This window comes from Lacerta agilis, chromosome 1 (genome assembly GCF_009819535.1).
Source record: "Lacerta agilis isolate rLacAgi1 chromosome 1, rLacAgi1.pri, whole genome shotgun sequence".
NCBI classification, from domain to species: Eukaryota; Metazoa; Chordata; class Lepidosauria; order Squamata; family Lacertidae; genus Lacerta; species Lacerta agilis.
The window spans coordinates 64923800-64951378 of NC_046312.1; the positions used below are offsets into that span (position 1 = coordinate 64923800).

Sequence of the window (27579 nt, forward strand, 5' to 3'; positions counted from 1 at the left end):
TAAGCAAATTGTTTACTAGCATAAGACCACTGCTTAGTCAATTTAAAAAAAATGCATTGTCACCTGTTATACCTATTAACTCCGGAATACCAGGCAGCAGCTATTGTTGCGTTGATGACTACATCTACTGGAATAAGATCTGCAACTGCATTGTTTGAGGCTCGCATCGTTCGAAGAATTCCTTTTCCTGCCTTAAAACAGAAGGTACAAGATAAGAAAGCCATTTCAAGCCATTTTAGCTTTTCAGAAAAATATATTTGTCTACATTTTAACTTTTACTTACAGCAATAAAAAGGCCACTAGGTCCATTAAAGTTATCAATCCATCCCTGTTTGGAAACAAAGCATAAGGAAGATTTACTGGCTTAATTACTATGAAAATAAACTAGGAATCATTTTGCAACTGAGTAAATGTCACAATATTTCCATTTTTTATTTACCATCCAATTTTATATTTATATTGTCAGGGAACTGCCCTCAGCCCTGCAGGAAGTGTCTTCGATGTATAGAGAGCCCTGACACCTCCTCAGCAGCGATACCTCTTCAAGCGGGCAGAGCGACTCCTCCTTCGGGGGGGGAGGGGCAGGGAACAAACAGTCTGGAGAGGCAGCGGCTTGGGGATGTTGCTGGGAGCCCCAGCGTGTCCCATGACATTCACTCAGAGGGGAGCACGCCTCTTCTGTCACCCCAGTTGTGCAGGGGGGTCAAAAGGAGACAGGGGAGGAAGCGCCTGGGTATGCCAAAATTCCTTTGTTGGGGTCGTAGCCAGAAACCAGCACTCCTAGATTCTGCTAGTGACTGATACAGTCATGTTTTTCAGCTCTCTGCTTTGTAAATAGCTTAGTGCAATAAAACTGTTAAAAGACAGATCAGACTCATGCCTGGTTACTCGTGAGCAACCCAAGGCACACGACAGCAATCAGGGAGTCATCAATGTTGCTCACGAGTAGTTCCCGCTAAAACCCAGCGATGAGTGACGCAGAGAAAGGTGCGAGGGCCAAAGTCACAGGGGGAGCAGCAGGGACTGCTGCCGGTGCTGGGGAGAAAGCTGACGTTCGGCGGGAGCTGGCAGAGCTCAGGCAGAGGAATGCAGAGTTGGAAGCCCACATTAAGGTGCTTGTGGGGAGGCTCGAAAAGCATCGTTTGCATGATGGGGAAAGGACCACCCGCATTGGGAGAAAGGTACAGGCTTTGGTGAACAAGTTCAGTGGAAACCCCCAAGAGTACCAGGGCTTTAAGACTGAGATTAATTATGCCCTGGAATAACAGAAGGAGTTTGCCAATGACAAGGAGCGGGTGGCTTTTGTGGTGTCGCACTTAGAGGGGGGCGCCAGGGAATAGGTGAGGCCCCTAAGAGCGGGAGGGAACCCCGCACTGAAGAACCTGGGAGTCTTCAATGCCGCCATGGATGCTATGTTTACTTGCGAGGTGCAGTCCAATGTTACGCGGCAGGAACTTCTGGCGCTCAAACAGGGGACTTTGATTGTGCACTCTTATTGGTCCCGATTCGCAATGCTGGTTCACAAGCTTGGTTGGGATTTGCTCTTGGAACCCACGCAAGCCCTGTTCACACAGGGGTTAAACTCAACCGTTAAAGAGGAGCTCTTGAGAGGTCCGAGGCCGAAGAGCATGGACGAGCTCACGAAGGCGGCTCTATCAATTGGGGTCCGTCAGGAGGCGCGTTTTTGGGAAAGGCGGGAAGGCAAGGGGGAGCATCCCCATAGCAACCGTTTACCAGAAAGACCCTTTGCCAGTGTGCCAGGTCTTGGCGATGCACCCAGACTTCTGCCTGAGGAGCCGATGGAAATTGGGACAGCCCGCGCGCGGGACTTTTCAAATGCTGCAGTCCAAAAGAGAACAGAGGGGAAAGGCTGGAAGACCGCCCAAAAATGCTTCCTGTGTGAGCCTCCAGGTCATTTTGCCAAATCGTGCCCACAGTACAGGGCCTGGCAAGGTATGAGGCACTGCTGTGAAGGAGGTGGGGACAGAGGTGCAGGAGCAGGAGCAGGGAAAAGGCAAAGCCTGGCTGCAGGAACGGGAGGGCAGTGGTCAGGCGGAAAGGCAATAGCAGCCCCTACAGGAGAAACAGCATCCCCGCCATATCCTCCCAAGGCGGGAATTGTGGTCAAGGTGGTTCTGGAACTTCCCAAGAGGCACCCAGTGGAGGTGGACGCTTTAGTGGACTCAGGGGCCAGTGCAAACTTTTTTAGCAGAGAATTTGCGCTGGAACACCAAATTCATCTACTCCCTCTGGACTTTCCCTTGCAAGTCCACCATTGACAGAAGGGAATTGCTGGACGGGGAAGTCACGCACCAGGACCTCCCCCCATGAAGATATGGGTATCTAGGCATTCGGAGACCATTGCATTCAATGTGACCACCTTGGCGGGACCTCCCATCATTCTGGGCATGAGTTGGCTCTACCTTCATGACCTGGTGGTGTCTTGGAACCAAAGGTCACTCACCTTCAGCTCAGTGCATTGTATGGAGAGAACGATGCCAGGAACCACTGGGCCAAGGCCGCAAAAGCCAGGCTAGAGGCAACCAGGGGGATACCCCCACAGTATCAGGATTTCTTGGAGGTTTTCAGCAAACGGGGAGCGGAGAAGCTGCCACCCCACTGCCCCATGACTGTCAAATCAACCTGGTGCCAGGGGCTATGCTACCGGCAGGCAAGCTATATTCCATTTCGGATCAGGAGATCCAGGGGCTGAAGGAATTCATTGACAAGAATTTGTGAAGGGGATTTTATTCGTGAATCCAAGGTGGTGGGGGGAAGTCCGGTCTTCTTTGTGGTCAAGAAGCAGTCCAAACAACGCAGACTGGTAGTTGATTTCAGAATCGTGAATTCCTTGACTGAACCCATCACTTATCCCATGCCTCGCATCAACGACTTGCTGGCGAGGGTGAGGAAGGGGAAGATCTTCACCAAGTTGGACCTCCAGGGGGCTTTCAACCTCATCTGGGTGCGCGAGGGGGATAAGTGGAAGACTACCATGTTCACACCTCTGGGGGCCTTTGAATACCTCGTCATGCCTTTTGGACTGCAAGCCGGATCCCCATGTTTCCAGGCCTTCATGCATGACGTGCTAGGGTCCTTGCTCTACAAGAACTGTGTCTGTTTCTTGGATGACATTCTGATATACTCAGAGAACGAGCAACAACACGTGCAGCATGTCAGAGAGGTGTTGGCAAGGCTGAAGGAGCACCAGCTGTATGCCAAGCTGGAGAAATGCCAGTTCCATGTGAAGCAGGTGGTGTTTCTGGGGTACCAGTTGTCTGACAAGGGTCTGGCCATGGACAAAGACAAGGTCAAGGCAGTGCTGGACTGGAAAAGCCCCAGAACCAAGAAGGATGTGCAACGGTTCTTAAGAGTTCAGCAACTTTTACTGGAAATTCATCTGGAACTTCACGAACCTGACCACACCCATCACTGATTGCCTGAGTGGAAAGAAAAGGTTTGCGTGGACGCCAGCAGCTCAGCAGGCTTTGAAACGGCTGAAGAAAGTCTGCATCGGAAGAGCAGCTGCTGCATGTTGATCCTGCCAAACCCCTGCGGGTGGAAACGGACGCCTCCGGCCGAGCTCTGGGAGTGGTACTTCTCCAACAGGATGACAGAAAGGACTGGAGACCCTGTGCCTTTTACTCCTGGAAGCTCAACAAGTCCGAACAGAACTACACTATCTGGGACAAGGAACTTCTGGTGTTCTACGCAGCCTTCAAACAGTGGCGACACTTTTTGATTGGGGCCAGGCAGCAGATCCAAGTATGCACGGATCATAAGAACCTGGAGTACTGGCGCACGGCGCGAATCCTCAACCAGAGACAAATCAGGTGGGCCGAGTTTTTTGCCTATTTTAACTTTCGGATTCATTACATTCCGGGGGAGCAGAACGTGAGAGCAGATGCATTGTCCAGGAAACCAGAGTACCTGGAAGACGATGGGCCACCAGTGGCCAGACACGTTTCAACCCAAGAAATGGACCTGTGGAGGGACTATGGTGGAAGCGTCAGAGTTGCTTAGACACACTCGGCTGGACAGCTTCGCATAACAGAAACTCAAGGAGGGTCAAGGGTTGAAGGAAGGTTTTGAGGAAAAGGGAGGTCTCTTGTTTCGCAAAGGGGCACTGTATATTCCTGGGGAGGAGCTCAGAGCCTGTGTGCTAAGACAACTGCACAATAACTCCACGGCAGGATATTTTGGACAGCATAAAACCATACTGTTGGTCGCCAGGGACTTTTGGTGGCCCAAGATGCAGGAAAATATAAGGGATTATGTAGGGAAGTGTAACACGTGTCAGTGGGCCACGGGGGGAAACAGGGCCACGGCAGGTCTGCTGGAGCCCTTGCACGTCATGGGAGGGCCTTGGGAGATGGTGTCCATTGATTTCATAACAGACTTGCCCGTATCTAGAGGGAAAACTGCGGTATTGGTGGTAGTAGATATGCTGACCAAAATGTGTCACTTTGTGGCCTGCCCCAGAGGCGTGTCGGCGGAGGACATGGGCCAAACACTTCGTCGACCACATTTTTCGCCCACATGGAGTGCCTTCGAGGGTGGCGAGTGATCGTGGAAGACAGTTTACCTCGTGCTTTTGGCGCAACCTCATGAGTTTGTTGCAGGTAGAGGTAAACTTTTCCACGGCCAGACACCCACAGACCAATGGGCAGACGGAAAGAGCCAATTCCATCCTACAGCAATACTTGTGCTGTTATGTCAATCAAAGGCAAAATGATTGGGTCGATCACCTAGCTTTGGCAGTTTGCATACAATAATGCAGTACACGTGTCTACAGGGATGACTCCTTTCATGGCAAACTATGGCCGCCATCCCAGAGCCTTTTCAGGGGGAGAGGAGGAGCTCAGTGTACCTGCAACAGAATGATTTGTGGAGGGAATGCAGGAGATACATCAACAGCTCAAAGAGAACCTGGAAAGGGCCAAGGAAGTGTATAAAAGGGCGGCAGATGAGCATTGATGGGTTGGGGAGGTCATCAGGGTAGGAGACAAGGTGTGGCTCTCTTCACAGGGGTTGCCCATTCGAGGAAGGAGCAAAAAGATTGAACACCGCAGGTTAGGTCCCTTTGAAGTGATTGAGCAGATCAATCTGGTGGCTTTCAAGCTCCAGTTGCCAGACAAAATGAGAATCCATCCAGCGTTCCACAGATCGCTGTTATCTATATATTGGGAAGGGCATCGCTTTCAAGGGGGACAAAGAGTCCCACCTGCCCCCCCCACGAGGTCACGGAGATTCTCGACTCACGGTGGAACGGGGACAAGGTAGAGTACTTAGTGGCGTGGGAGGGGGGCGTCACCAGTGGACAATACGTGGGTGCCTTCTGACCGGATCACTGAGGAATACCTCACGGCAGAGTTCCATGCCCTTTTCCCTCACAAACCCAAACCCCCCACGGTGTTTGGGGAGATGTCTGCTCCCACTGAGTAGTAGTAGTTCTGGGGTTTCCCACACACAGCGGAGGAGGAAGGGGGCACAGCTGGACTCATCGGGGGAGGAGGATGTTTCCTGGGACTTCCCACCTCCTCCAGGTGCCCCTGGGGCCTGGGAGGCCGTTTTCTCTCCAACTGACGAGGACAACACAGACTTTTGGGGGGTTTTCTCCTCACCGGAGACCACTGGTGGTGGGGCAGAGGGTGGTGTGCACACGGTTGGGGACGAAGGGGCAGTACAGCGCGACCTGCAGGCTTCTCACCCCCCTTTCCAAAACGGAGACGGGGGGTTGAGGGGGGGTGGATGTCAGAGAACTGCCCTCAGCCCCGCGGGAAGTGTCTTCGATGTATAGAGAGCCCTGACACCTCCTCAGTAATGATACCTCTCCAAACGGGCAGAGCGACTCCTCCTCCGGCAGGGAACAAGCAGTCTGGAGAGGCAGCAGCTTGGGGATGTTGCTGGGAGCTCCAGTGCATCCCGCGACATTCGCTCAGAGGGGAGCAGGGTGGATTTGATTTAAATCAAACTGATTTAAATCACTAGTCAGTAAGGCTCAGGGTGGATTTAAATTTAAAAAATCCAATTTAAATTTTAAAAATCCTATTTTTTTTAATTAAATCCTTTTTTTCCCCAGCTCTCTGCTTTGTAAATAGCTTAGCGCAATAAAACTGTTAAAAGACAGATCGGATTCATGCCTGCTTACTCGTGAGCAACCCAAGGCACACCTGACATATATATACTGCCATATGCATACACAGTATTTAAACATTTTTTCTTTTCTACAAACAATGTTTTTGTAGAAGTAAAATCAATGGGATAAGAAGAGGAAGATGCTAACTGTTTCAGTCATATTAAGAAAGCATTTTCAAAACCATTCACAAATATATTAATTCCATAGCATAACTATACAGTTTTCACAAAACACTTTTCATTCAACAAGTAAAAGATTTAACAATAAACTACTTTAGAAATGTATGAATGGTCAATATGCTAAGAATAAGCCCATTGGCTCATTGCTTGCTGATTTATCATTAGGCAAGGACCATTTCTTCTGAGATAATTAAAATGTTTCCATAAGAAACTCAAGGAGTAGCAACTGTAATATGGGAAGTGATATTAAGTGTAAGGGTATTATTTGGAAGAACATCTTATTCAGACATAGGCAAAATTGGTCCTCCAGATGTTTTGAGACTACAATTCCCATCATCCCTGACCACTGGCCCTGTTAGCTAGGGATAATGGGAGTTGTAGTCCCAAAACATCTGGAGGCCCGAGTTTGCCTATGCCTGGTCTTATTGATCATGTAACATTGTGATTGTATGTTACTAGTCTTATTACAGGCATAAGGTGTTCAGTACTGATAAACCATAAGCCCCAAGTACTGCTTCCTTAAGGCCTACATCCATTTATCACTTAGCTCCCTTTACACAAGACTGATCCACAGTCAATATATTATCTGCTTTTCACACAGCCCTGGCCTGTGTCTTAGTAATAAAGACTGAATCAATAGTAAATAATGACTAAGAAATTTTGCTATAAAAAAGGTTAAGATTGACTTACTGGGAAAGGCTCCTTCCAGCTGGCACCCACAATTGATGGCCTTATAATGGCTACATTTAGTTTTGCACCTTCCAGTTGTACAATGTATTCTGCTAAGGCTTTTGTATATGTATATGTATTAGGCCTGTCTCCTATTAGTTTTGGTGTAATATCATTCACTAGGCTGTCATCCATCCACCTAAAGAAATAAACATATTTATTCATTTATATCCTATCAGTCAACTCAAAAGCACCAAAGATGGCTAATAAAATCCGTTCTTCATGAAATGACCACTTAAAAGGTTTAAAAGAAGTTTGGAAAAGCTTTTCTAGTCTGTGGGGGGTTAGATTCAAAAGTCTCCCATGCAGCCTGCTGCACGTCCAGCTGAACAGGGTGGGCACTGGCATAATGCTGGAAGGGAATTGATGAAACTCAAAGCAGTCATGTTTTCCCTGGGCAACCTTGGATCACTCATAATTTTAGCTCATTTTTAAACAAAGAATGACATATTAACAGAACTTGACAACTCATTTGTTACTGAAATTCTGAATGGCCACGATTTAGGTATCATTTGTGTTAACACATGTGTTATTTGTGCATTAACTGCACAAAGAAAGAAAGTACCAGACTGAGATGTTACTTCAGTGTTGACTATCAGAACATTTATAGATCCCACAAGAGTTCATGCACTTTTGTTTTCATTTTCCTTAAACACACTTTTGGTTGAGGCCTCTACTTCATCGCTGTAGTCATTATTTACACTTGAAACAGAATACCTAAAATGATGCAATTTTTACTCATGGAAATTCCATTAGGAAAATATGCTCCTTTTATAGTTCAATACATTTTTAAAAGAATATTTCCTAATTTATCTTTCATCTAAAACAATTATATTGAACAGCAGTTTGCAGAAACTGGTTTCTAGTTTAAGACATTTTTGATGCCTTATCCTCATTCTGCTTTTCAGTAGGAAACCCTGAGTCATAAGGTACAATTTCCTTTTTTCTAGCCAATGTATTTCAGAGAGAAGGCATTTCCAAACAAGCCCTACTTTTCTTATTGCTAAAAATCACCTTAGCATATGGCCAAGATCAAAACCAGCAATGTTCAATCCATTCTCATTTTGTATCAGCTATCAAAAACTTTCCAACATTTTTCAATTTTGAAAGCATGAAATAAAGGGGGGGAGCATTAGACACATACTCTAAGGAATCTATTAATTTCTTAGGATCAACAGGGGGTGGATAGACCACTTCCTCGATGTGTTTTCGGTTGCAGTATGCAAATGCTGTTGAAACATGAATAAACACATCTAGATTCTTCATTTTCTGGGCCAAGAAGAGAAGTTGTTGTGTCGCAATTACATTGAGCTGAACAGCATCTCTGTTGAGAGAGAGAGAAAAAACACAAGTGTACCAAAGAGTACTTTCAGATATCCAAACTAAACACGTATGCACAACATTCCTTTGTGATTTGCTGTCTTCTAGCTGTTCAGGAAACATAGCCTGGTCAAATCCAGCTGCTACTAGTGTATCTGCTGAAAACCAACACGATCTTTTTTGTCAACAGATGGAAAAGGCAAGTGTTTCCAGTAGCATGCAGCTCACCTCTAATCTTCTTGGCAAAAACTCAACTTCTATCCAAATCCCCCATTCTCCTCTTACAAAATATAAGAAGCTTTGTTTTCTTAGGTTGGGAGGGTACTCAATAATGTGGTTCCAAAACTTCCCTCACGACACCACAGACTAACATTTCTTACAAATTGAGCATTAGGCTTTTCTTATCAACTAAAAGATGCCAAAAGCAAGTACATTATATTCTTCAAATGACGCAGGTCACATATTTGCTGTAAATAAAAAGCTGAGATTGGGACAATGAACAGGTAACAAGTCCAAGCTTCACATGTCACATAAACTGAACCCCACTATTTGCAGGTTCTTGTTTAAAGGCAATCATTACACACAATAATGCACAACAGGAGACAGTGTTGAAAATCTTGGCTGGGTGCTATAAGAAAGGATGAAGGCAATGAGTGAGAAAACAGGACTAGAGACATAAAGATGTGAAGTAAGCGGAAGATTCAGCACATAATCTCTCTCCTCAGATTACAGACACCACACACAGTAAGAGGATGGAAATCATTTCAATCTGAAGAGAGAAAAAATCATTAACTTTATTCTAGAGAGACTACTGCAGCCAAGTTGTGACAAGAAAAAAATAAGTCTATCTTCCAAGCATCAAAATCCTTAGGCAATACTTAAGTAATTCCAAGATTCAGAAGCAATAAAAGTTTGATTAGATGGAAACTTCTGAACTTGTGCGTTAGGCATGCAGTAATAAAACTGAGCCACAGGCCTCCTCCTTTAATATCTATCACTCAGTGAAAGAATCAGCTACTCAAGTAATACAAGAGTCAGAACACCTGAACTACCTCAGACAGATTAAATATGCAACAATTTGCTTTACACCCAGCTAGTAAAAAATATTGGAGCTACAACACTCTATACACTACTGTACCAAAAAACACAATGCAAACGAGAATGTGTATGAAGCAACAGAGAATGAGACATACCACTTTTAAATCTTGTTTCTAAACTGGCACCACTCCACTTCACACAACTGTCAAATGAAAAGTTGGGCTAATACCTTTTACTCTTCCCTTTTCTAAAGTTTACAGTGCATAGAATGAATGCATATGTTCTTATTGTGAGCTGAAAGCATTTAGGCAACCATTGTTAAAGCATTTTCTTCTTTTATAAAGTGTACAAGATGACAAAGGTAGCTTTAAAATGGGAACCAGAACATACTGTTAAATTAATAGTTCAGACTCACCTTAGAATTTCATTGAATCTTACAGTAGCAGCGCAATGGAATACAATGTTAGTGCAGTTTATGAGATTCTCCTTGTCTTCCTCACTAAGGGCCATGTCTACTTCTGTAAGGTCACTGGCAACTGCTATAATTTTTTCATTAAATTCCGGCTGTTCATCTCTCAATCTGTCAAAGAGCTGTCAAAAGAAAACAGAACCAAATATAGCTAAGAGTCAATATACAAGGTTAAAAGAAAGTGTAAATGCATGTTACATAACCATGGGTGATAGCCTTTTTGGGGCCCAGGTTCAACCTTGATTATAACTCCAGGGACCACATGCCAGCAGTGAGTATGCTCCCTGCACTCTGTCCCTCCTCTCCAAACACTCACTTACATGAATGCCTATGAACACACAGGTGCTCCATTCATCAAGTGGTTGATCTGGTGACCAGGGAAGAGCGATTTACATCCCCATCAGAGCAATGTGTTGGGCAGAAAGGTTCAATTTCAGCACTTTCTTTTGCCGTCTCTGTCAAAATCAGAGAGGTCTTGGGGAGTCAGAAATAATTGCTTGAGGGACAGATGAGGCTCCCAGGCCAGAGGCTAACCACCCCTACTGGATACAAAGCCAGTCCAGCCACTGGAAGTGGCCTGATCCAGGCTTGGTGCAGCAAACAAACAAACATCAATAAATTATGCAGAAAACAGCACTGTCATATTCAACATTGGCTGTCATGAGTAGCAGATATAGTGGTGGCTCAGCAACTCCGTTCTGCCCCACTGCTCCTTAGATGAGAGATAGAAATTCTCAGTTCACCAGTTTACTCTTTTTTCATATATAAAAAGAGACAGGTGGTTGAAAACACTGCTTAAAATAAATCCGTTTCAAGAAAGCTCTATCTCTACACACTTAAAGTATTGATAGATACAAAGTAGTATTAGTTTCTCCTGCAATTTAATGTTACAATTAACTATGGATGAGAAAGGAGTTAGCTAGTTAATACTTATAGCTCTGGTAATATGCCACTTGTGGAAAAATGTAAATTGTATTTCAGCCCACTGAAATTGCTATTGTGGTCTAGGACACCTATCACTGATTATGTTAGGTTGTTACTTGGTTGGAATGAACACTCCAAAATTTATACCCTGTACAGACTTTTTACCTATATATTGGGGAAACAAGTATCCATCAGGATCTAACATTAGCACATCAAATTTACACAATGGTCTAAACTACAGAGCACAATATAACAGGCGTGTTCCATGCAATCTGTACACCATTTCATGTATGAATGAGCTTACATGCATTGGACCCTGCAAGTGTAGAGTCTTATGGATGGCACCAATCCAAATTTCCCCTAGCATGTACTGTGCAATCAGCAGCACAATGTATGTGGTTTAACAGCACAAATCTAAGGGGATAACTATGTAACATGGTTAAAATACCTCTGTGACAAAGGTATTTTAAAAAGTTTTCTGTATCGTTACTCTGGATGAGAGACTAAAAAATGCTTCCTAGTTATTTTACTATTGATACAAAGGGTCTAGATGTAAACTCACTGTACTAAGATGCAGCTTCAAAGCTACAAATTATCACATACTAGAGTCACGCCCCTATAACATATGGCTCCCATGTGGCCCTTGGAATGAAAAGTTCCCCATCCCTGTACTACCAAATGTATTCTCACTATTATTCAAAACTTTGTTAGATTTTTTTTTTTAATGTCAAGTTTAACATAACCATTTTATGGAATGATACCTTGCAGCTGATCATTTCCTCCACGCGTTCTTGAGAATTCTTCCCTGCTTTGTGTCTAACCAACACATAAACCGTTTTCACCTTCGGACAGGATCTTAGTAGCTTTTCCAGAAGAACTTTTCCCATGAAGCCAGTAGCTCCAGTGAGGAGGACATTCTTGCCTTCATAGTATTCTGGGATGGATACCATCATGATCTTAAGAGAATTTAAGAGTATGTTAGAGTTTGCATCCGTACTGGCCCTTAATCACATATTATCTGCTAAATTCTTGCCCAATTACATTTGAAATTCCATTTTTACAGAAACATAATATTCAGCCTAGTATAAATGGTACGACCTCTAGTTGCTGCCAACCATTTTCCTTAAACAAACAACACTCAGATACAAAACTGCACAATATAATATACTGAGTTTCACCCATTAAGACTACTAACCTGGGTCTCTCTAGTTGACCTTGCATCAGGAACCAGGGGGATAAGCTTTTCAGAGAAAGCTACCTTGACTTTCCCAGCTTCCAACCTCTTAGCTAGCAGCCTGTATTTCACTTCTAGGACCTCTCAACTGCATTTCCCCATCACAGCTACATTTCCCCATGTCACTGGTGCCAACATGCACCAAAGTGACTGATTCCTCCCCAGCACCATCCACCAATCTTGATAATGTGAGACATTTGCAACTTTCACACCAGGCAGGCAAGTCAGCATGCCCACCACACACCAACCTATCTATGTACAAATGACCAATTCTTCTACTGACAGGGTAATTCCACTCTTCAGAGATGTATTCTTGGCATAACAAAGTATCTATGCACCCCTCAAAAGCATAGGTCCTTTCCAAGGGATCACTTTTGTCCTCCTCAGAGTGAGGCCATCCTCATTCAGCTTGGGAGTGGGACACAGCTTTTACATCCCCAACTGCCTTGTCCACCAAGCTCTCTCTACTTCTCCTAGTCACCATCTTGTGTCCTGAAGGCCAGGAGCTCATTGTACTAAACACATACCCACAACTTCAGTTCAGCGAACAGGCCATCATACATGTGACATTATCTGCAATACACTGGAAAGTTCCCATGTCTCTGCTGGCTACATACCTATTTTTCTAGTTTGTTGAATTTCTGCACCTGGGAACCAACAAGTGAACAAAGTAACAACGATACCAATAAACTATTGGGGAGATGTATCACATTTTTGCCTGCTACAAATGATAGCCACAGACCATTAAAACATGCATTATCCCCATGTCTAAGATATATGTGTGTTATACATGTCTGGGGAAAAATGCATATTTCTTTTTCTTTCTTTTTTTTAGAAAGGAAAAACAAATCAATTACCCAAACATAACTTATATCCAGTGCTTTTTTTCTAAAAAAAAAATGTTTAGGGGTATTCTCATTTTCCTACTCATATTGAAATACTGCCCCTCAATGAGGTCAAATTCACAAAATGTTTAGGGGGCATGCATAACCCTGCATACCCCCAGAAATAAAGCACTGGTTATATCTTTCACTACACTGAATCACGGGCAACAATGAACCAGAAACTCAGTGCTTCATATAATTTGAAGGAAATATTTTAATGTAAAAAGTGCTTTGCAGTATTGCCAATACAATCCAGTACTCAACTAGACTAAAGACTTGTGAATCTGTGGGGGTGTAAACAGAGAACTAATTGTCCGACCAGGACTCAAGAATAAAGTATATTCATTACAACACGTGCTACAGTTAACACATTTTCAGCTGAATAAGAGGTTTTGGTTACTTTCCCCACACCCCACACAAATAATATCTTGAAGACTTTGATCCAAATGCAAAAGCTACACAGATGGCACATGGCTATTCTAACAAAGAAAGGCCTTGACAAAACCATAAATTTATTAGTTTAACACTGAACCCCTTGTTTGCTGGAGCTTCAGACTGCTGCTCCATTTCACAATAGTGCTTATAGTTATCAATGTAAACTATATCTTAATCTACATATGTTAATTTCTATGTTAACCAATTAATCAACTCATCATAATACTAATTTACACTACTGATTTTGTTAAGCCAAGATCAAATTGCTGACATATATGTATAATACTGGCATTTCACATATCAATTAATTATTGAAAAGTATTACACTATATGCATGACAGCTGATGTCCTTAAAAACATGTAATAAGAAACCTGATTTTAGGATTTAAAGCTGGAAATACTATGAAATACAAACAAACACTTATGGGGGAAATGTTTGTTTCTTATCAATGATGCATTTCCCACAAATGATCAGTTTTCACAAATGAAGCCTAAGAGCAGGCACGTTTAGTCAAAAAGGCATGCAGAAGTGCATATTTGCTTACTGGAATGAATTTGTGTAGCAGATCTAGAATTAAGCATGCACATACATGGGATTCATGGGGGGGAATGTTACACACAAAGCATTCAGATGGGCCTTAATTTATTAATTATGCTGCAATAACTATCAATTCAACCAAATGAAGGATAATCATAGTAAGTGCATATTTTATTTACCGTATTTTTTGCTCTATAAAGACGCACTTTTTTCCTCCCAAAAAGGGAAAATGTTTGTGTGTCTTATGGAGCGAATGGTGGTCCCTGGAGCCGAATTGCCCAGGGGCCAAAAGCAGATTCTGCTTTTTTTAAAAGAAAGAGAGAAGGGGGTGTTGAAAGGACCCTGCTCAGCAGCTGATCAGGAGAGATAAGACTCCCCTGCTCCCTCTGGGCCCCGCCCCCTTGCCCAGGCCTCCATTGTTGAATGTGCCTGCAGAGGGAGGCTGTTTGTTTCCCCAGCCACATGCAAACTGTAGAAAGGGCTCGTTAAGAATCTGCAGAAATGTGAGTTGAACCCCATAAAAATGGGGCTTTCCTCTTGCTTTCCCCCCTTTGCAAAAAAGCTCTGCTTTCCCCCCTTTGCAAAAAAGCTTTGCTTTCCCCCCTTTGCAAAAAAAGCTTTGCTTTTCCCCCCTTTGCAAAAAAGCTTTGCTTTCCCCCCCCCCTTTGCAAAAAGCTGCACAAATCTGAACTGATCCTCAAAAAACCAGGGATTTTCCCTTTGCAAAAAAGCTGCACAAATTTGAGCTGATCCTCAAAAAACCAGGGATTTCCCCCTTTCCTCCTCTAAAAACTAGGTGCGTCTTATGTTCAGGTGCATCTTATGGAGCAAAAAATACGGTAAATAGTGGCAATCACAGAGCATATGGAGGAAGGAGAATACTTTCCTCCCATACCACAGCCCCCCAAATTAAGTATCACCCCCACAAGCTACTATTTGCCCTAGGGGGAAAGTAGCTATTGGTGTCAAAAATAGCTTCCCTCTATGGGCAAAAAGCAGCTGTTGGGGTTAAAACTTTCAGCTGGGATGGCAGGATGGGGAGAATGGATTAAACCCCCTCTGCCCAGGCCATGGCCCTATTGTGGATCAGTGGTCCCTAGACTACTATTTACAGAACAAAATGAAAAAAGACAAATACAAAATATGTAGGTTGGCCCTCAGAATGGGTTATATATAGATTATGAAGGTTCCATTGTGCTTTACACCTTTCCTTATGAGAGAAACTACGGTTCTTGTTGATTGGAATGAAACACTGCCCTGAGATAATAAGGTCTCAAAAGCAGATGTTATGATCAACATAGCAACAGTTACATGCAACACCTCACCCATGTTATATGCAGAGAGGCATGCCAAGTTATCACCAACACATGAGACTACTTCAGAATGAAGCTATAACCATGGAAACTTGAAGTATATAGGGAACTAAAAATCCAATCAGCCCAGGCTAAACTACTATCCCTCCCTAAAAGCACCTAGGAGCAGAGAGATCTCCCCCATGATGCCTCCACTGGTTATTCACTGGACTTCACAGCAGTTTTAGAAACTCAGATACATAAGCTAGACCAAATGGCACCTTAAAACTAGGTTACAGTTGCCACAATGGAATGTCTATTCGCCAGTGGGCTGGACTAGAAGACCCTCAGGGTCCTTTCCAACAATACAATTCTTTTTTATTGGGGTTTATAAACAAGAATAATGTTATATGAACAAAGATCTATGAATCTATGATCCCAACTACATTGCTTGACTGTAGCTTGCTCTTACAATAATTCACTTGTCCCCCACACAGTGGAAACTGTACTATGAACTAAGGCAGAGGATTTTATACTTTGGTCGCCAACCTGGTGCACAGAAATTTCTTTGTCGTCACAATTAGACCCATGGTGGTAGCAAAACATGTCTGGCTAATTTCTAACAATGCTTCATAGTGAATATCTTTGCAGCCCTAGGGCACTCCTTCTCTAGGTCTAAGTAACAATGGCCCTTAAGCACAGGCAGCTCTTCCCTTATCTCAATACATGGGTTGCAGCATTATGCACACATACAATCCTGAATGAATATTCAAGAGCTGAAAATCGGCTCTGTTCTACGGAATTATTTCAATAGTTCTAAGTCATTTGTATCTCCCTAGTCCTTCAGTCCCAAGCAATTTACCCTTCCACAATGAGCTGGTTAGGCTTTGAAGAAATATTGGTTTATCCTGAACTAAATAATATAGCTCCTCTCACTTTGGCCTCCAACTCCCTACTCTGTGTGCTAACACTTTTTGCCACAATAGTCACCTTTGCTTTGTTCATCTTACTAGTGAAAGCAAGCAGCAGAAGTAGAAATAATTGGCATGGGGTTAGTTGCCAAACTGGAAAGACAGGAAAGATATCTTTGACAGAGTGCAGGGTACATTTTTCCCAACTCCTGACTAAATGAGGATGCCGAAGTCAAGGAGAGCTACAGGAGTGTCCCTAAGGTTTGCTGAAAAACTGGCACCTTTAATGTATATGTATTCCACTTGAACTGCTCACCAACGTATAGAAAACCAGGGATGCCAAGCAATAAATGTTTCCTTTCATTGCTAATGTAGCATGCATAAATAGTTCATTTACTCAGATATTCCTGCTATGTGAACATCCACAACAGGTTGCTATATAGTAGCAACTAGTCATTGATTGTGGAGTGCTGAATCTTGCAATTCAATCTACACTGAAAATGAGAAATACCTGTAAGGGATAAGCAGGAACGCTGTGCGTGCTAGTTTCTTCAATGCTTTGGGTAAGTGTTAGCTCAAGAAACATTATGGAAAGCCAAAGAAAAAAATTAATCTAGTTAAAATTTGACTTGGCATATCTTTGTCACTCTTACCCCCCCCCCCCAAAAGATAAAAACACCCTAAATATGTGAGATTCCTAAATGCTATTTATCCAGAATTTCTTGCAGAAGCATCCACTCTTAGATGAAACAAACATTTATAAATTCAGAATTCAAGAGCATAACAATGCATTCTGAGGTACTGCCCTTTTGACAGAAATGTTTTTTTTAAATATCCAAACAGGGACTAATAGCTCTAGCACTGTGGCCAACATTTCCTCTTAATAAAAGATTCTTGTGTCTAACACTGTGTGAGCACCATTGTGGAGCATACAATAGTTGCTCTTGTTAGCCCCCATATACTGCAACATCTCTGCTTTGTTGGAAGTACAAGCTTTATTAAATCACATTCTTTTCAGAATTCAAGTTTTACAAATGGGAGAAGATATAGCAGACACAAGAGATAACAATTGTAGATAAAATGTGGACATATACCTAAGCTAAGCTTTTCTGGTTAAATAATATTGATAGGAGCTAGAACTTTGAGCTTTGCAGAAGAGCAACATAGCAAGATACAAAGAAAACACTAAACATATGGAGTTAATTTTTAATTTTGTACTATGCTTGCATCAGAGTATTGCAGTAAAACAGACATTTGAAATATAGTAAAAACACAGGATTTATTTTAAACTATATTAACTTAAAACCAAATATTTTATATAGTTGAACCTTAAAATATAATCTGATATTCAGAAGCACAGAAAACAGGTTCAAGATGATCTACATAGAGAAACAAAAACAAAAGAAGATGCTCCACATACTATGATTATTTAAATCAATCCAAGCTGGGTGAAACATCCAGACAAGGCAACTAGAGCACTGCTCAGTCAAAGCTTACCAAATACAGTAAACACTTTTTAGTTTTGTTTTCAGAACAAAGTATCCTATAGTAATAGCATCCTCTCTACTGAGAAAGACTGTTTTAAGGTTCAGCAGTTATCATTCCCACCATTTCTAAAGTGAAGAGACAAGGGCAAAGCCTTATATAACCAAAATGTAAGCATCCATACATAAGAGGAAGTTCTTGGTGGCCAATAAATGTTTGATGACTGGCTGGAGGATGGAGAAGAGAATGGAAGAATGGATGAGTGCAGGAATGGAGTATCATGGGAAAGGACATGACTAAGTACCATGGACACTGAATAGAACCCCATAGTAGCATTTTGTTGGAAGTCCCACTTATTCTATATAGTGAGTAACTTAGATTTTTGACTGCTTCTGTTCAGAGACTGAGCTACCTGCAACAAATTTAATCTAGTCTGGCTCTGTTTTTGCCTACTGTTAAATAATGGATGCAAACTCACCAACCGGAAGTAAATGTGAGCATGACAAAATAAACGATTAGTGTAGACTTATAGTGCACTCCTGGTTCTACAGCTGTGTCTGGAATTAATTCCAGATTGCAACAGCAGCCAGGGTACCATTGAAAAGGCCACGAAACTTTCCACTTAACACCCGCAACTGTCATTCATGTTAAATTATTGTGCACTGGGTTGTAATGAAAAACAGAAGTATCAGTATGCATATAGCACATCCAAGAGCATTTCCAGTATCATCGCTGGCATCTTTCAGGAACAATTTAAGGTACCATTTTGGGTCCAAAATAATATGGGTTGAATTATCAGAGAAAGAATCTGTTCATCCAATGTGTCTCATCACAATGTCCAAGTTCAAACAAAGACACTCACCTGTATTGCTTATCTGGTTGGCAAGGGTGTGTACAAAGTGGTGCACTCTGAGGCACCTATAGCAATGGACTGTTATTTTTCTCAAGTGCCACAGCTCAAAAACATTTATGAATCATAAAGACCAATTTGGGCTGGCTTTTAAAACTGAAGACTAAGTTGGGTGAGATTGTGCTAACACTGGAAATTTTTCATCAGTTTTATCCTACCTGTTTTATATGGTTTTAAAATTAGCTTTCCTTTTCCTGGCCTCTGATATAAAGCAGGCTGCACGTTTAAAATTGTTGCTTCCTAGTGATTTTCTTGAAGGCTGGAACAAGCTTAGCCATCTCCCAGGGAAGACCAGTTCAGGTTGGGACAAACTGCTTCTTGTTCTGAACTAGAAAATAGAAGTATTATATAATATAGTTATTTGCAATAATACATAATTTGCTGTTCTTAAAATCAGAGGAAATCTGTTCAAGTATCAACTTTTGTTATAGTCTTGGCTACCTCACAGAAACTAGAGCCCTTAAAGAAAAAAAAGAATTAACATATTTCAATGTTTGATGCTTTAAGTTTTCTTCCATAGTGTAGAGATCTCCAAGGAATATAAATATTCCACCAGATGAAATGGAACTGATGTCACTGTTGTAACAGTATGGAACATGTTCACCACACCGAAAAATTTCCTTCATCTAAGGATCATGAAACATAGGATCATGAAAAGAACAAGACAACTAAGTTGAAGATATTATCTGAGCTTAGGGCAAAGTAGTTATATGAAAAGAGTCATCAGGACCACATGGGGCTAAAGTTTGTTTTTCAGCAGAATCCCAAAACAGGACCTCTATTAAAAAAGGGATTGCCTCACTGACCTTCAAGCACTGGAAGCTGTAAAGAAGGTATGTGCCAATTTGGCAGAGCTGACTTGAACACTATAGATATGTGCCAAGGGTGAGTTCAACCAGTCATCAGCAACTCCCTGTTTTTTACTTTAGGTAAGATCACACTTCAAGATAAATCATGGATTTATCCCACAATATCGAAGTCAAAGGTCTGCTTTAGAAAAGTACACAGGTCAGGAACGAGTCAGAAAGCTTTATACTTCTGATCACTTAATACCTTAACATTTTAAGTTATGTGTTTGCATTGTTCATATAATGGGATGTATGCTTTTGCAGCATTAATTGTCATTTAGAAAATACCAAACATTAAAAATGAAAGTATCTCAAGGTTACAAGGATTTCGTTCTAATTGAACAGAGTATATTATTCAATGCTATACATCACCCTGAGGAGGAGCATTAAATCCATAGAGAGATGCAGTTAACAGGCTTGGCTCCTGATCAGGGGTAGGCAACCTAAGGCCCACGCCTTTTCAATCCGGCCCACGGATGGTTCAGGAATCAGTGTGTTTTTACACGAGTAGAATGTGTACTTTTATTTAAAATGCATCCATGGGTTATTTGTGGGACATAGGAATTCGTTCATTTCCCCCCCAAAATATAGTCCGGCCCACCACATGGTCTGGGGGACAGTGGACCAGTCCACGGCTGAAAAAGGTTGCTGACCCCTGCTCTTGATTCTCACTCAAACTGGATGTGAAACCAGCATAGTCAAATTTGCACACATGAGTGCGTGCGGTTTTAAATACTTCTCTCAGAAAGTGTTGATTGCCTTTGGTACTTAACAAGAATGGTGATATAGGTCTAGATCAGGGGTCGGCAAACTACAGCCCGCGGATCCGGCCCAATTGCCTTCAGGATCTGGCCCGCGAACAGTCCGTAGATCAGTGTGGGCCATGGGGTTCTGTTCTTTTTCCCCATTTCTTTTCGGCCATTTTTTCCTGGGCCGCCATTTGCCTCCTCCCTCCCTCCTACTTAGAAGTGTGAGCAAAGGCGGATGCCAGTCGCGGCCTATCGCCTGCAAAGCTGTGTGAGGCCCTGGCTAATGGGTGGGCGTTGGCTGCGCAGCGGCTCAACAAATGAAAAGCTGCACCTGAGCCCACCTCAGCATGGTGCGGGGACTGACCAATCAGTTTCCATGCTGTGCTGAGACAAGCTCCGATGCGGCCCCTCATTCGCTGAGCCGCCGCTGACACGCAGTGGCAGATCCTGCCGGACACCCCGGCTGCTCTCCCTTCCTGCCTGCCGGATGGTCCTGGCTGTGCCAGAGGCTGCTGCCGCCACTTGGTAGGGTCTGGACAGGAGGCCGGTCAGCGCCATTGCTGCCGCCGCCCTCACAAAAAATGAATTTGAGTACCGGCAGCAGGTACTCCAGCCCACAAGGTCTGAGGGGCAGTAGACCGGCCCCCTGCTGAAAAGGTTTGCCAACCCCTGGTCTATATTCAACTAAGTTGTTGTGCTTGCAGAAGCCAGTTTTTTTGCAGGGAGAACCCTGAGAACTGAATGGCGGGGAGGAGTTTCTCACTCCTCCCCATCCCCCGCTCGCAAAAGCCTTCTTTTGCAGGTGGGGGGGGGGTGGAGGAGCAAGCAGCATCTCCTCCGCTAGAGTCAAGGCAGGTCTCCCCCCACTTGCTTTAAAGCCAGCCGGGGATAAGGGGAGGACACATATCTACTGTTGAATGCCTTAACAAGGGTCAAACTCTATCACTATATTGTTTTAGGTGACTAATAAAAACATGTGTTTTAAAAGGCTTTTACCAGACTGTTGGTGGCTTTGGGTTTTCTTATGAGAGGTTGGCTTTGATGTCAGTATTTGTGATTCAAAGGGTATTGTTATGTAATTATTATGCTTCAGGTTGTAAACCAGCTTGAGTTCCTTTCCAAATTAGGCAGAGTAACATTTTGAAAACAAACAAACAAAATAAAAGGCTGAGCGCTTGCCATGCAATGCCTAGATACCACTTGGAAAACACTGATCAAGCCTTCCCCAGTCAGTTGAGAAGTAGTGGGAACTACCTGTGCAACTTTTAGTGTAAAAAAAGAGAGAGAAAATTTGATGATTTTGTACCCCGTTGCTTCCTTAGTTAGCCACTAATACAAAGTGTTCAATCCAAATTCCTGGCCACTTGACAAGAGCAGTAAAGCCACTGCATTTTCCACAGCCACACTTTTCATGCTGGCAAAGGTGAAAGGGAGAGGGAAGGAAATAAATAATAATAATAATAATTTATTTGTATCCCGCCCTCCCCAGCCGAGGCCGGGCTCAGAGCAGCTAACATCATAAAAGTACTCCTTCACTGTGCCAGCTCCTGGGCTGACACAGTGAAGAGCCCTGGACCAAGCCTGCTGCACCAACAGTGACCCAGCAGCAGTCCACCACCACTAGAAACATCAGATTTTGGTGAGTGCTACCAGTGGTAATATGTACCTGCCATTTGTACATTGTGGACAGGTGTGCCCTTCGTTGGCAGGGCTTCCCCTCCAACAGCAAAGCTCCCTAGCAGCAGAGGCTGGCTCAGCAGGGCAAAGCTGGGCAGGTGGGCACTTTTGCTCCATCCAAAATCTTTCCAACACAATGCATCAGAGGACTTGGTTGTTCTATGCACTGGCTGATAGTGTAAAGTATATTTTTTTTTACCAGGAAGCATTTTCATATGTATTTATCTTTGCTGAAACTGTGAATTAAATACACCATAACTGGTTTTAGCAATATCAATACCCCAGTATGTAGTTGTTCACTACATGGATATTTCAGACACTGTCTTCTCAATTAACTACACATTGTGGCAATTCATTCTCCACTCAGCAGAAAGCAGAGCCATTGTAAGCATCCAACAGAACTAGTAAGGCAAAGTGGTCTAATGGTGACAGTTTGTTTTTACAAATTTGTTTCTGAATTTTAAACTTTGCTATCTCATGTCAATTCCAACTCAGGTGGTATATGACTGTTGAAAATACAAGAGTGCACAAGCTTGCAACAACGGACTAACAAAATATACACATAAGCAGCAGCTTCTATATTAAGAAGAATAAAGAATGGAAAAGATAGTAGCAAGAGAAGTAAAAAAGATTCAGGGCTTAACATGAAAGGTACATAATTCCCCCCCTTTAAGTTTTCTTTAAAGTTGTGAAAGAAGGCCTTCTATTTACAAATTCAGACTTGTAAAAAGTTAATCTTTAAGACAGCAATTACCTGAATGACAAACATGAGTATTCCTCATTATTTTTCTAAAAAAGCTTCCAATATCCCTTTATCCAAATCCAGAAATATGGACTATTCAGATATAGTGATTACAAGTCAGTCACTTTTGCCATTTGATTATCAGCAATGTGTCTGACATAGATTTTTATTGAAACAAAATAAAAAAATTCCTTCCAGTAGCACCTTAGAGACCAACTAAGTTTGTTGTTGGTATGAGCTTTCATGTGTGCACGAAACAAGAACAAACTTAGTTGGTCTCTAAGGTGCTACTGGAAGGATTTTTTTTTTCGACTACTGCAGGCGAACACGGCTACCTACCTGTAAATAGATTTTTATTTACTTTCTCACACCTCACATATCTGAAGTTTCAAAGTCCGATTTCTGTTTACATTTGAAGTAAAGCACCAAGTTTACTGCCCACATAAATATTTTCAAGTTGGATTTGCAGCCAGTTTTGGATTGCCCTGACTACTCCAGTAGATATGCATTGTGAAAACACAGATGGAAGAACCGATCCCAATGGTGGCTGGCTTGTATGATGCCATAGGGATCCTGCTTGTCTCCTATACTATTTAAATATCCACATGAAACTGCTGGTGTTGCCTAGAACAGTGTTTCCCAAACTTGGGTTTCCAGCTGCTTTTGGACTACAACTCCCATCATTCTTAGCTAGCAGGACCAGTGGTCAGGGATGGTGGGAACTGTAGTCCAAAAACAGCTGGAGACCCAAGTTTGGGAAACACTGGCCTAGAAGTTTGAGGTTTGGTGTCAAAGCTAATTACTCAAGTTTCTTTCAGATTTCCCCATCTGATCCTAGGGAAGTATTAGATGTCCTAAATACCATAGGTGTCTTGGATCACTCAGGGACTGATTAGTGAGCGAACAAAATAGTAATGCAGATAGATGAAAGTGCTGTTGACTGGAATTCTGACACTGAATTTTAGATGCAGGCTATTTAAGGCTTTACTTAAAGGACTGACTGCTCCCATGTGAATCTACTGTTAGATATAGATCTTCCTCTATGGTAATCTACTATTTAAAGTATATTGGAGGAGGGATAACTTTTCAAGAGGCCACCAAGTGTCTAGAAGTCGCTTCTGAGGAAAAATCAGATCCATCCTTTCTGGTATACCAACAGCTAGTAATGTGCCCTTGGAGTGCTTTGGTAGCTCTATTTTTGAAGGGATCTTCCTCTTTGGCTTGATATTTTCTTCTGTTTCCTTGCTGGGATTTGTTTTGCTTACAGCTACTGGTTTTAATCAAATAGCTGTTGATTTTAATGGAGAGAATAATTGTTTTAATATATAATTGATTGTTGGCTGTCTCATGGATGCTTTTTTATTCAAAAGCCAGAATATAAAATATAATTTTAAAGTGCTGTTACAACCACCATAAAACTAGATATATTCTAAAATGTTCACCTAGGACATGAATGAAGGACTGCTAAACACTGGCATTTTTAAAGTGATTTCATGTGTCTGTAACTGATATATCACAAGGGGTTTCGAATAGACCTAACACTTCCAAAGGTATCTGATCTGCCAAGTAGAATCTGCAGGTAGCAATGTAATAAACTGTGTACACTCTACACAAAGAGTAAATGAGTTAGAAGAAACATGCCTGTAAATGCTGTTTACCTGAAACTTGCTCTTTGAACTATCATATTGGCCTGAATATAAGCCTCACTTTTTTTTTCCAAATTCTGACCATGAAAAGTTAAATTGCGGCTTAAATTCGTGACCTTACAAAAATTGGCTTTTACGATATCGCTGCTGAAACAGAAATACGGTAAAACGCAACAGGTATGAGTTCCTGCAAAATTTTAAAGGAGCTTCTTATATTTGGGTATTGTCTTTTTTCCTTGAATTTTAAAGGTGTGTCTTATATTCGGGTGCAGCTCATATTCAGGCCAATATGGTAATACTTTACAAAGTCCTTCGAAACCTTGTATTCATTATCATTTGCAAGCATTAAAAATTCAATTGCGCAGGAAATCTCACCAGGGGCTATAATGTGAAACAAATTAAAGTCAAACTTGCCCCTAGAATAACCAGCAAACTGAAAATACACACACAATACACTCTTTCCAAAGCCTCATTTTAAGCTAGATTTCTTCAATGCTCAATTGATTTTCTTCCATTTTCACCTCATTTTCCACTATTTTCAAGTTTCCTACATTGTAGGGAAAGTAGAAACTGCCTTCTCTTTTTAATATCCTTTTAAATAAGAAAAAGCTTTGAACACACACTTTGGACCAACATACCCAATTTATTTAGTCTTTACTTCAGGCTTTTTACTACTTCCGCAGCTCTTTTCAGAATTATTCTACTTTGTCAATATCCTTCTTGAACTGTGATATCCAGATGTCTCACTGGTGCTGAACAAAGCTCCATCTATACTTTTTTATGGCTGCAATACTACACATTTTCCTGGGGGTAAATGTACTGAACTCATTGGGACTTCAGACTAGAAATGTGTAAGATTGAAAAGAGCTGCGGCTCTTTTACATACACAAAACTTTATAATTTTCTAACATCAAACTGGTAATCTTGGGTGTATTAAGAAAGTTTGCTTAAGAATAATACCTGGATCAAGTGCAGAATTTTAACTAAACTACTAGGTTTTGCAATTGTAATTTCTTTAAGTTTTACTGCAGGCAATTCCTTTGGACAGATACACATTTCCTAACTTTTGTTGCTGCAAGAGATAACCCTTCCTTGGAACGTCAAACTTTTTCTTGCCAAAGCCAGTATTCACAGTTACATAGGCATGACAGGGAAGTCACACTATGGCACAGATTCGCCTATAGTGGAATAATGGCTGCAAGACCCAGAGCTTTATTACAAGGGCCATATTCTTTATCCCCAGCACGGAGCCCCACCCAAGGGAACAATATCTTAAGGAAACAGCCAGAAGGCGTTAAAATACCAGGGCGGGTTGAGATTCATTCTCCACCTTCCACAAACATTTTGGCCATGCCCAAGAATGCTTGGTTCCTCATCATGAACATTTTGCCTGCAAGACCTGCAGTTTCCGGGGCGCGTGTGTATGCAGCGCCAAACTGAAGACTTCCTCAGTCTTCCTGCATCTCGCCCAACATGTGCTTGATGACAACCCTATTACACAACCGCAGGAGAACAAGACATCTACCCACGACCTAGAAACCGTTTTTCGGCCGCTTCTGGATGGAAAGGGGTGAGGAAAGTGAAGGAGAGAGGCAACCTGCGTTAGGTTGTCCCCAAGGCTAGGTATTGCAACGAGCGATCTCAAACTTGCGCGGCGCTGCTCACAGCCGCCCGTGCACCTCCACATCCAGGGCCTCAGACCCAGGCGGCGGCGGCAGCAGCAGCACATCTTTCCCCCTGGCTCCACAACTCCGCTCCGCCCGCGGTTTCCTGGCTCTCTCGGGCCTCCATATTCTCCACATTTTTAAGAAAGGGTACAATAACAATGCCCTCAAATAAATAAATAAATAAAATAAACTCGTGCTCCAGTTAATACTCAGGCACCTTTCCACTTGGGGGGGGGGAAATATACCAGGCCGCCCCACAACGTGAACGTCGTTTCTCACCCGCCAGCCAGCCCTCAACTCTTCCCAAGCCGCCGAGCCGCACCAGGAGAGTATCTGCCGCCCAGACGCCCCACCCACCGGCTTTGCTTTCTGACTCTCCTCCATCCGGCAAGGCTCCCCTCAGAGGAAGCCGCGGCACCCCAGGGGCCTCCTCGCCTCATCTCCCCTTCCCCCGCCCACCGTGGAGCGGAACTGCCCCCTCCCGCCTTGCCTCACCCCCCTCGCTCCCCCGCCGCCGCCGCCTTCCTCTCCCACAGAGCCTCTCGCTCGCGACCTCCCCACAGCCAACGGTCGCCCGCCTAACCCGCCGCCGTCCCTCACCGGCACTTGGGTCCCGCCGCGCGCGCAAAACGGGCGGTTGCGCCTCCTCCCTCGGAGCCGGCTCGCGCTCACCACCTCCCTCTCTCCCTCAAGCCCCACCCGCTCCGACGCCTCCCTGAACGAAGCCACCTACAGTACTTGCTGCTGCTGCTGCTCCTGCTGCTCCTGCAGGTCGTGGTGATGCTGCTGCTGCCGCCGGCGGCTGTGGTGGCGTTGGTGCTGCCGCGCCGCTATATGCCCAACAAGCGGCCCTGGAGGAAGGAGAAAAAGAAGACGCGGGGGCGGAGGGAATAGCTCGCTACGATTGGCGCTCGCGCGACGTTACAGCCGGCAGCGCGCCACTCTGCCCTACGCCGGCCGTCCCTGGTTGGTCGAGGGCCGCGGAGACCCGCCTCCCGCCGTCCCCTCGCGTCCATTCAGCGCGCGGGCGGTTTGGCTGCTTCTCAGTTGCGGAGGGAGCTTGGCCAATAGAAGGAGAGGAGAGGAGCCGAGCGGGACGACTGCTGCGTCTCGCCTGGCCTCGCCATTAACTTGGATGCAGCAGCTCCAGACAGCCGCCTGAAGAATCAGCATTGCCATAATTAAGAAGCTGCGCTCCGGCTGCGCCTTAAGCTCGGCATTGCGTAGCACGGCCTTTTCCCGCTAGGCACGCATAGGTTTCCCGTGGTTGCGTTCCACTCGGGAAAGGGAAGTTGCCGCTGCTCATGATCTAGAGACCTCCGGATCTCCATCTCCTGCCCCACATCCTTAGTATTTCCAAAAGCTGGTCCACCGATTCTTTTGTGGCCTCCTGTTGTTGTTGTTTAGTCGTGTTCGACTCTTCGTGACCCATGGACCAGAGCACGCCAGGCACTCTTGTCTTCCACTGCCTCCCGCAGTTTGGTCAGACTCATGTTGGTAGCTTCAAAAACACTGTCCATACAGGGGCGTAGCAAGGTAAATTGGTGCCCGGGGGCAAAAAATTTTTGTCAGACCCCCCCCCCCAGGCATGGGAAGGTCAGGTGGTACCCGGTGCGGAAAATTTCTTGTCAACTCCCCCCCATTGATTCTCCCCCCCCCGCAAAAATGGTTTTAAGTTATTTCATATTTTCTTACAAAGAAATAATAAGTAATTAAAAAAACTTTTTTTATATCCCACCCTCCCAGGCCAAAGTCAGGCTCAG

At 43.5% G+C, this 27579-nt stretch overlaps 1 protein-coding gene across 6 annotated transcripts in view; it reads right to left on the reverse strand.

Annotated features, from left to right (window-relative positions):
* The window catches only part of FAR1 (fatty acyl-CoA reductase 1), a 43850-nt gene extending 17284 nt beyond the window's left edge, over positions 1-26566 (reverse strand). The window contains exons 1-8 of one of the 6 annotated variants that reach the window (XR_004426836.1): positions 26174-26254; positions 18646-18815; positions 11560-11754; positions 9821-9996; positions 8192-8371; positions 7009-7186; positions 284-328; positions 64-191 (exon numbers count right to left, since the gene is read on the reverse strand). Coding sequence is in view for 5 of the 6 variants with exons in the window: in XM_033152064.1 (XP_033007955.1) it covers positions 64-191; positions 284-328; positions 7009-7186; positions 8192-8371; positions 9821-9996; positions 11560-11751 (899 nt within the window). In the remaining variant the exon portion in view is untranslated. Of the gene's footprint in view, positions 1-63; positions 192-283; positions 329-7008; positions 7187-8191; positions 8372-9820; positions 9997-11559; positions 11755-18645; positions 18816-26173; positions 26255-26554 lie in introns of those variants that run through there. The other 5 variants (XM_033152064.1, XM_033152080.1, XM_033152046.1 and 2 more) reach the window with 5 other exon arrangements.
* Positions 26567-27579: the final 1013 nt, after the last annotated feature.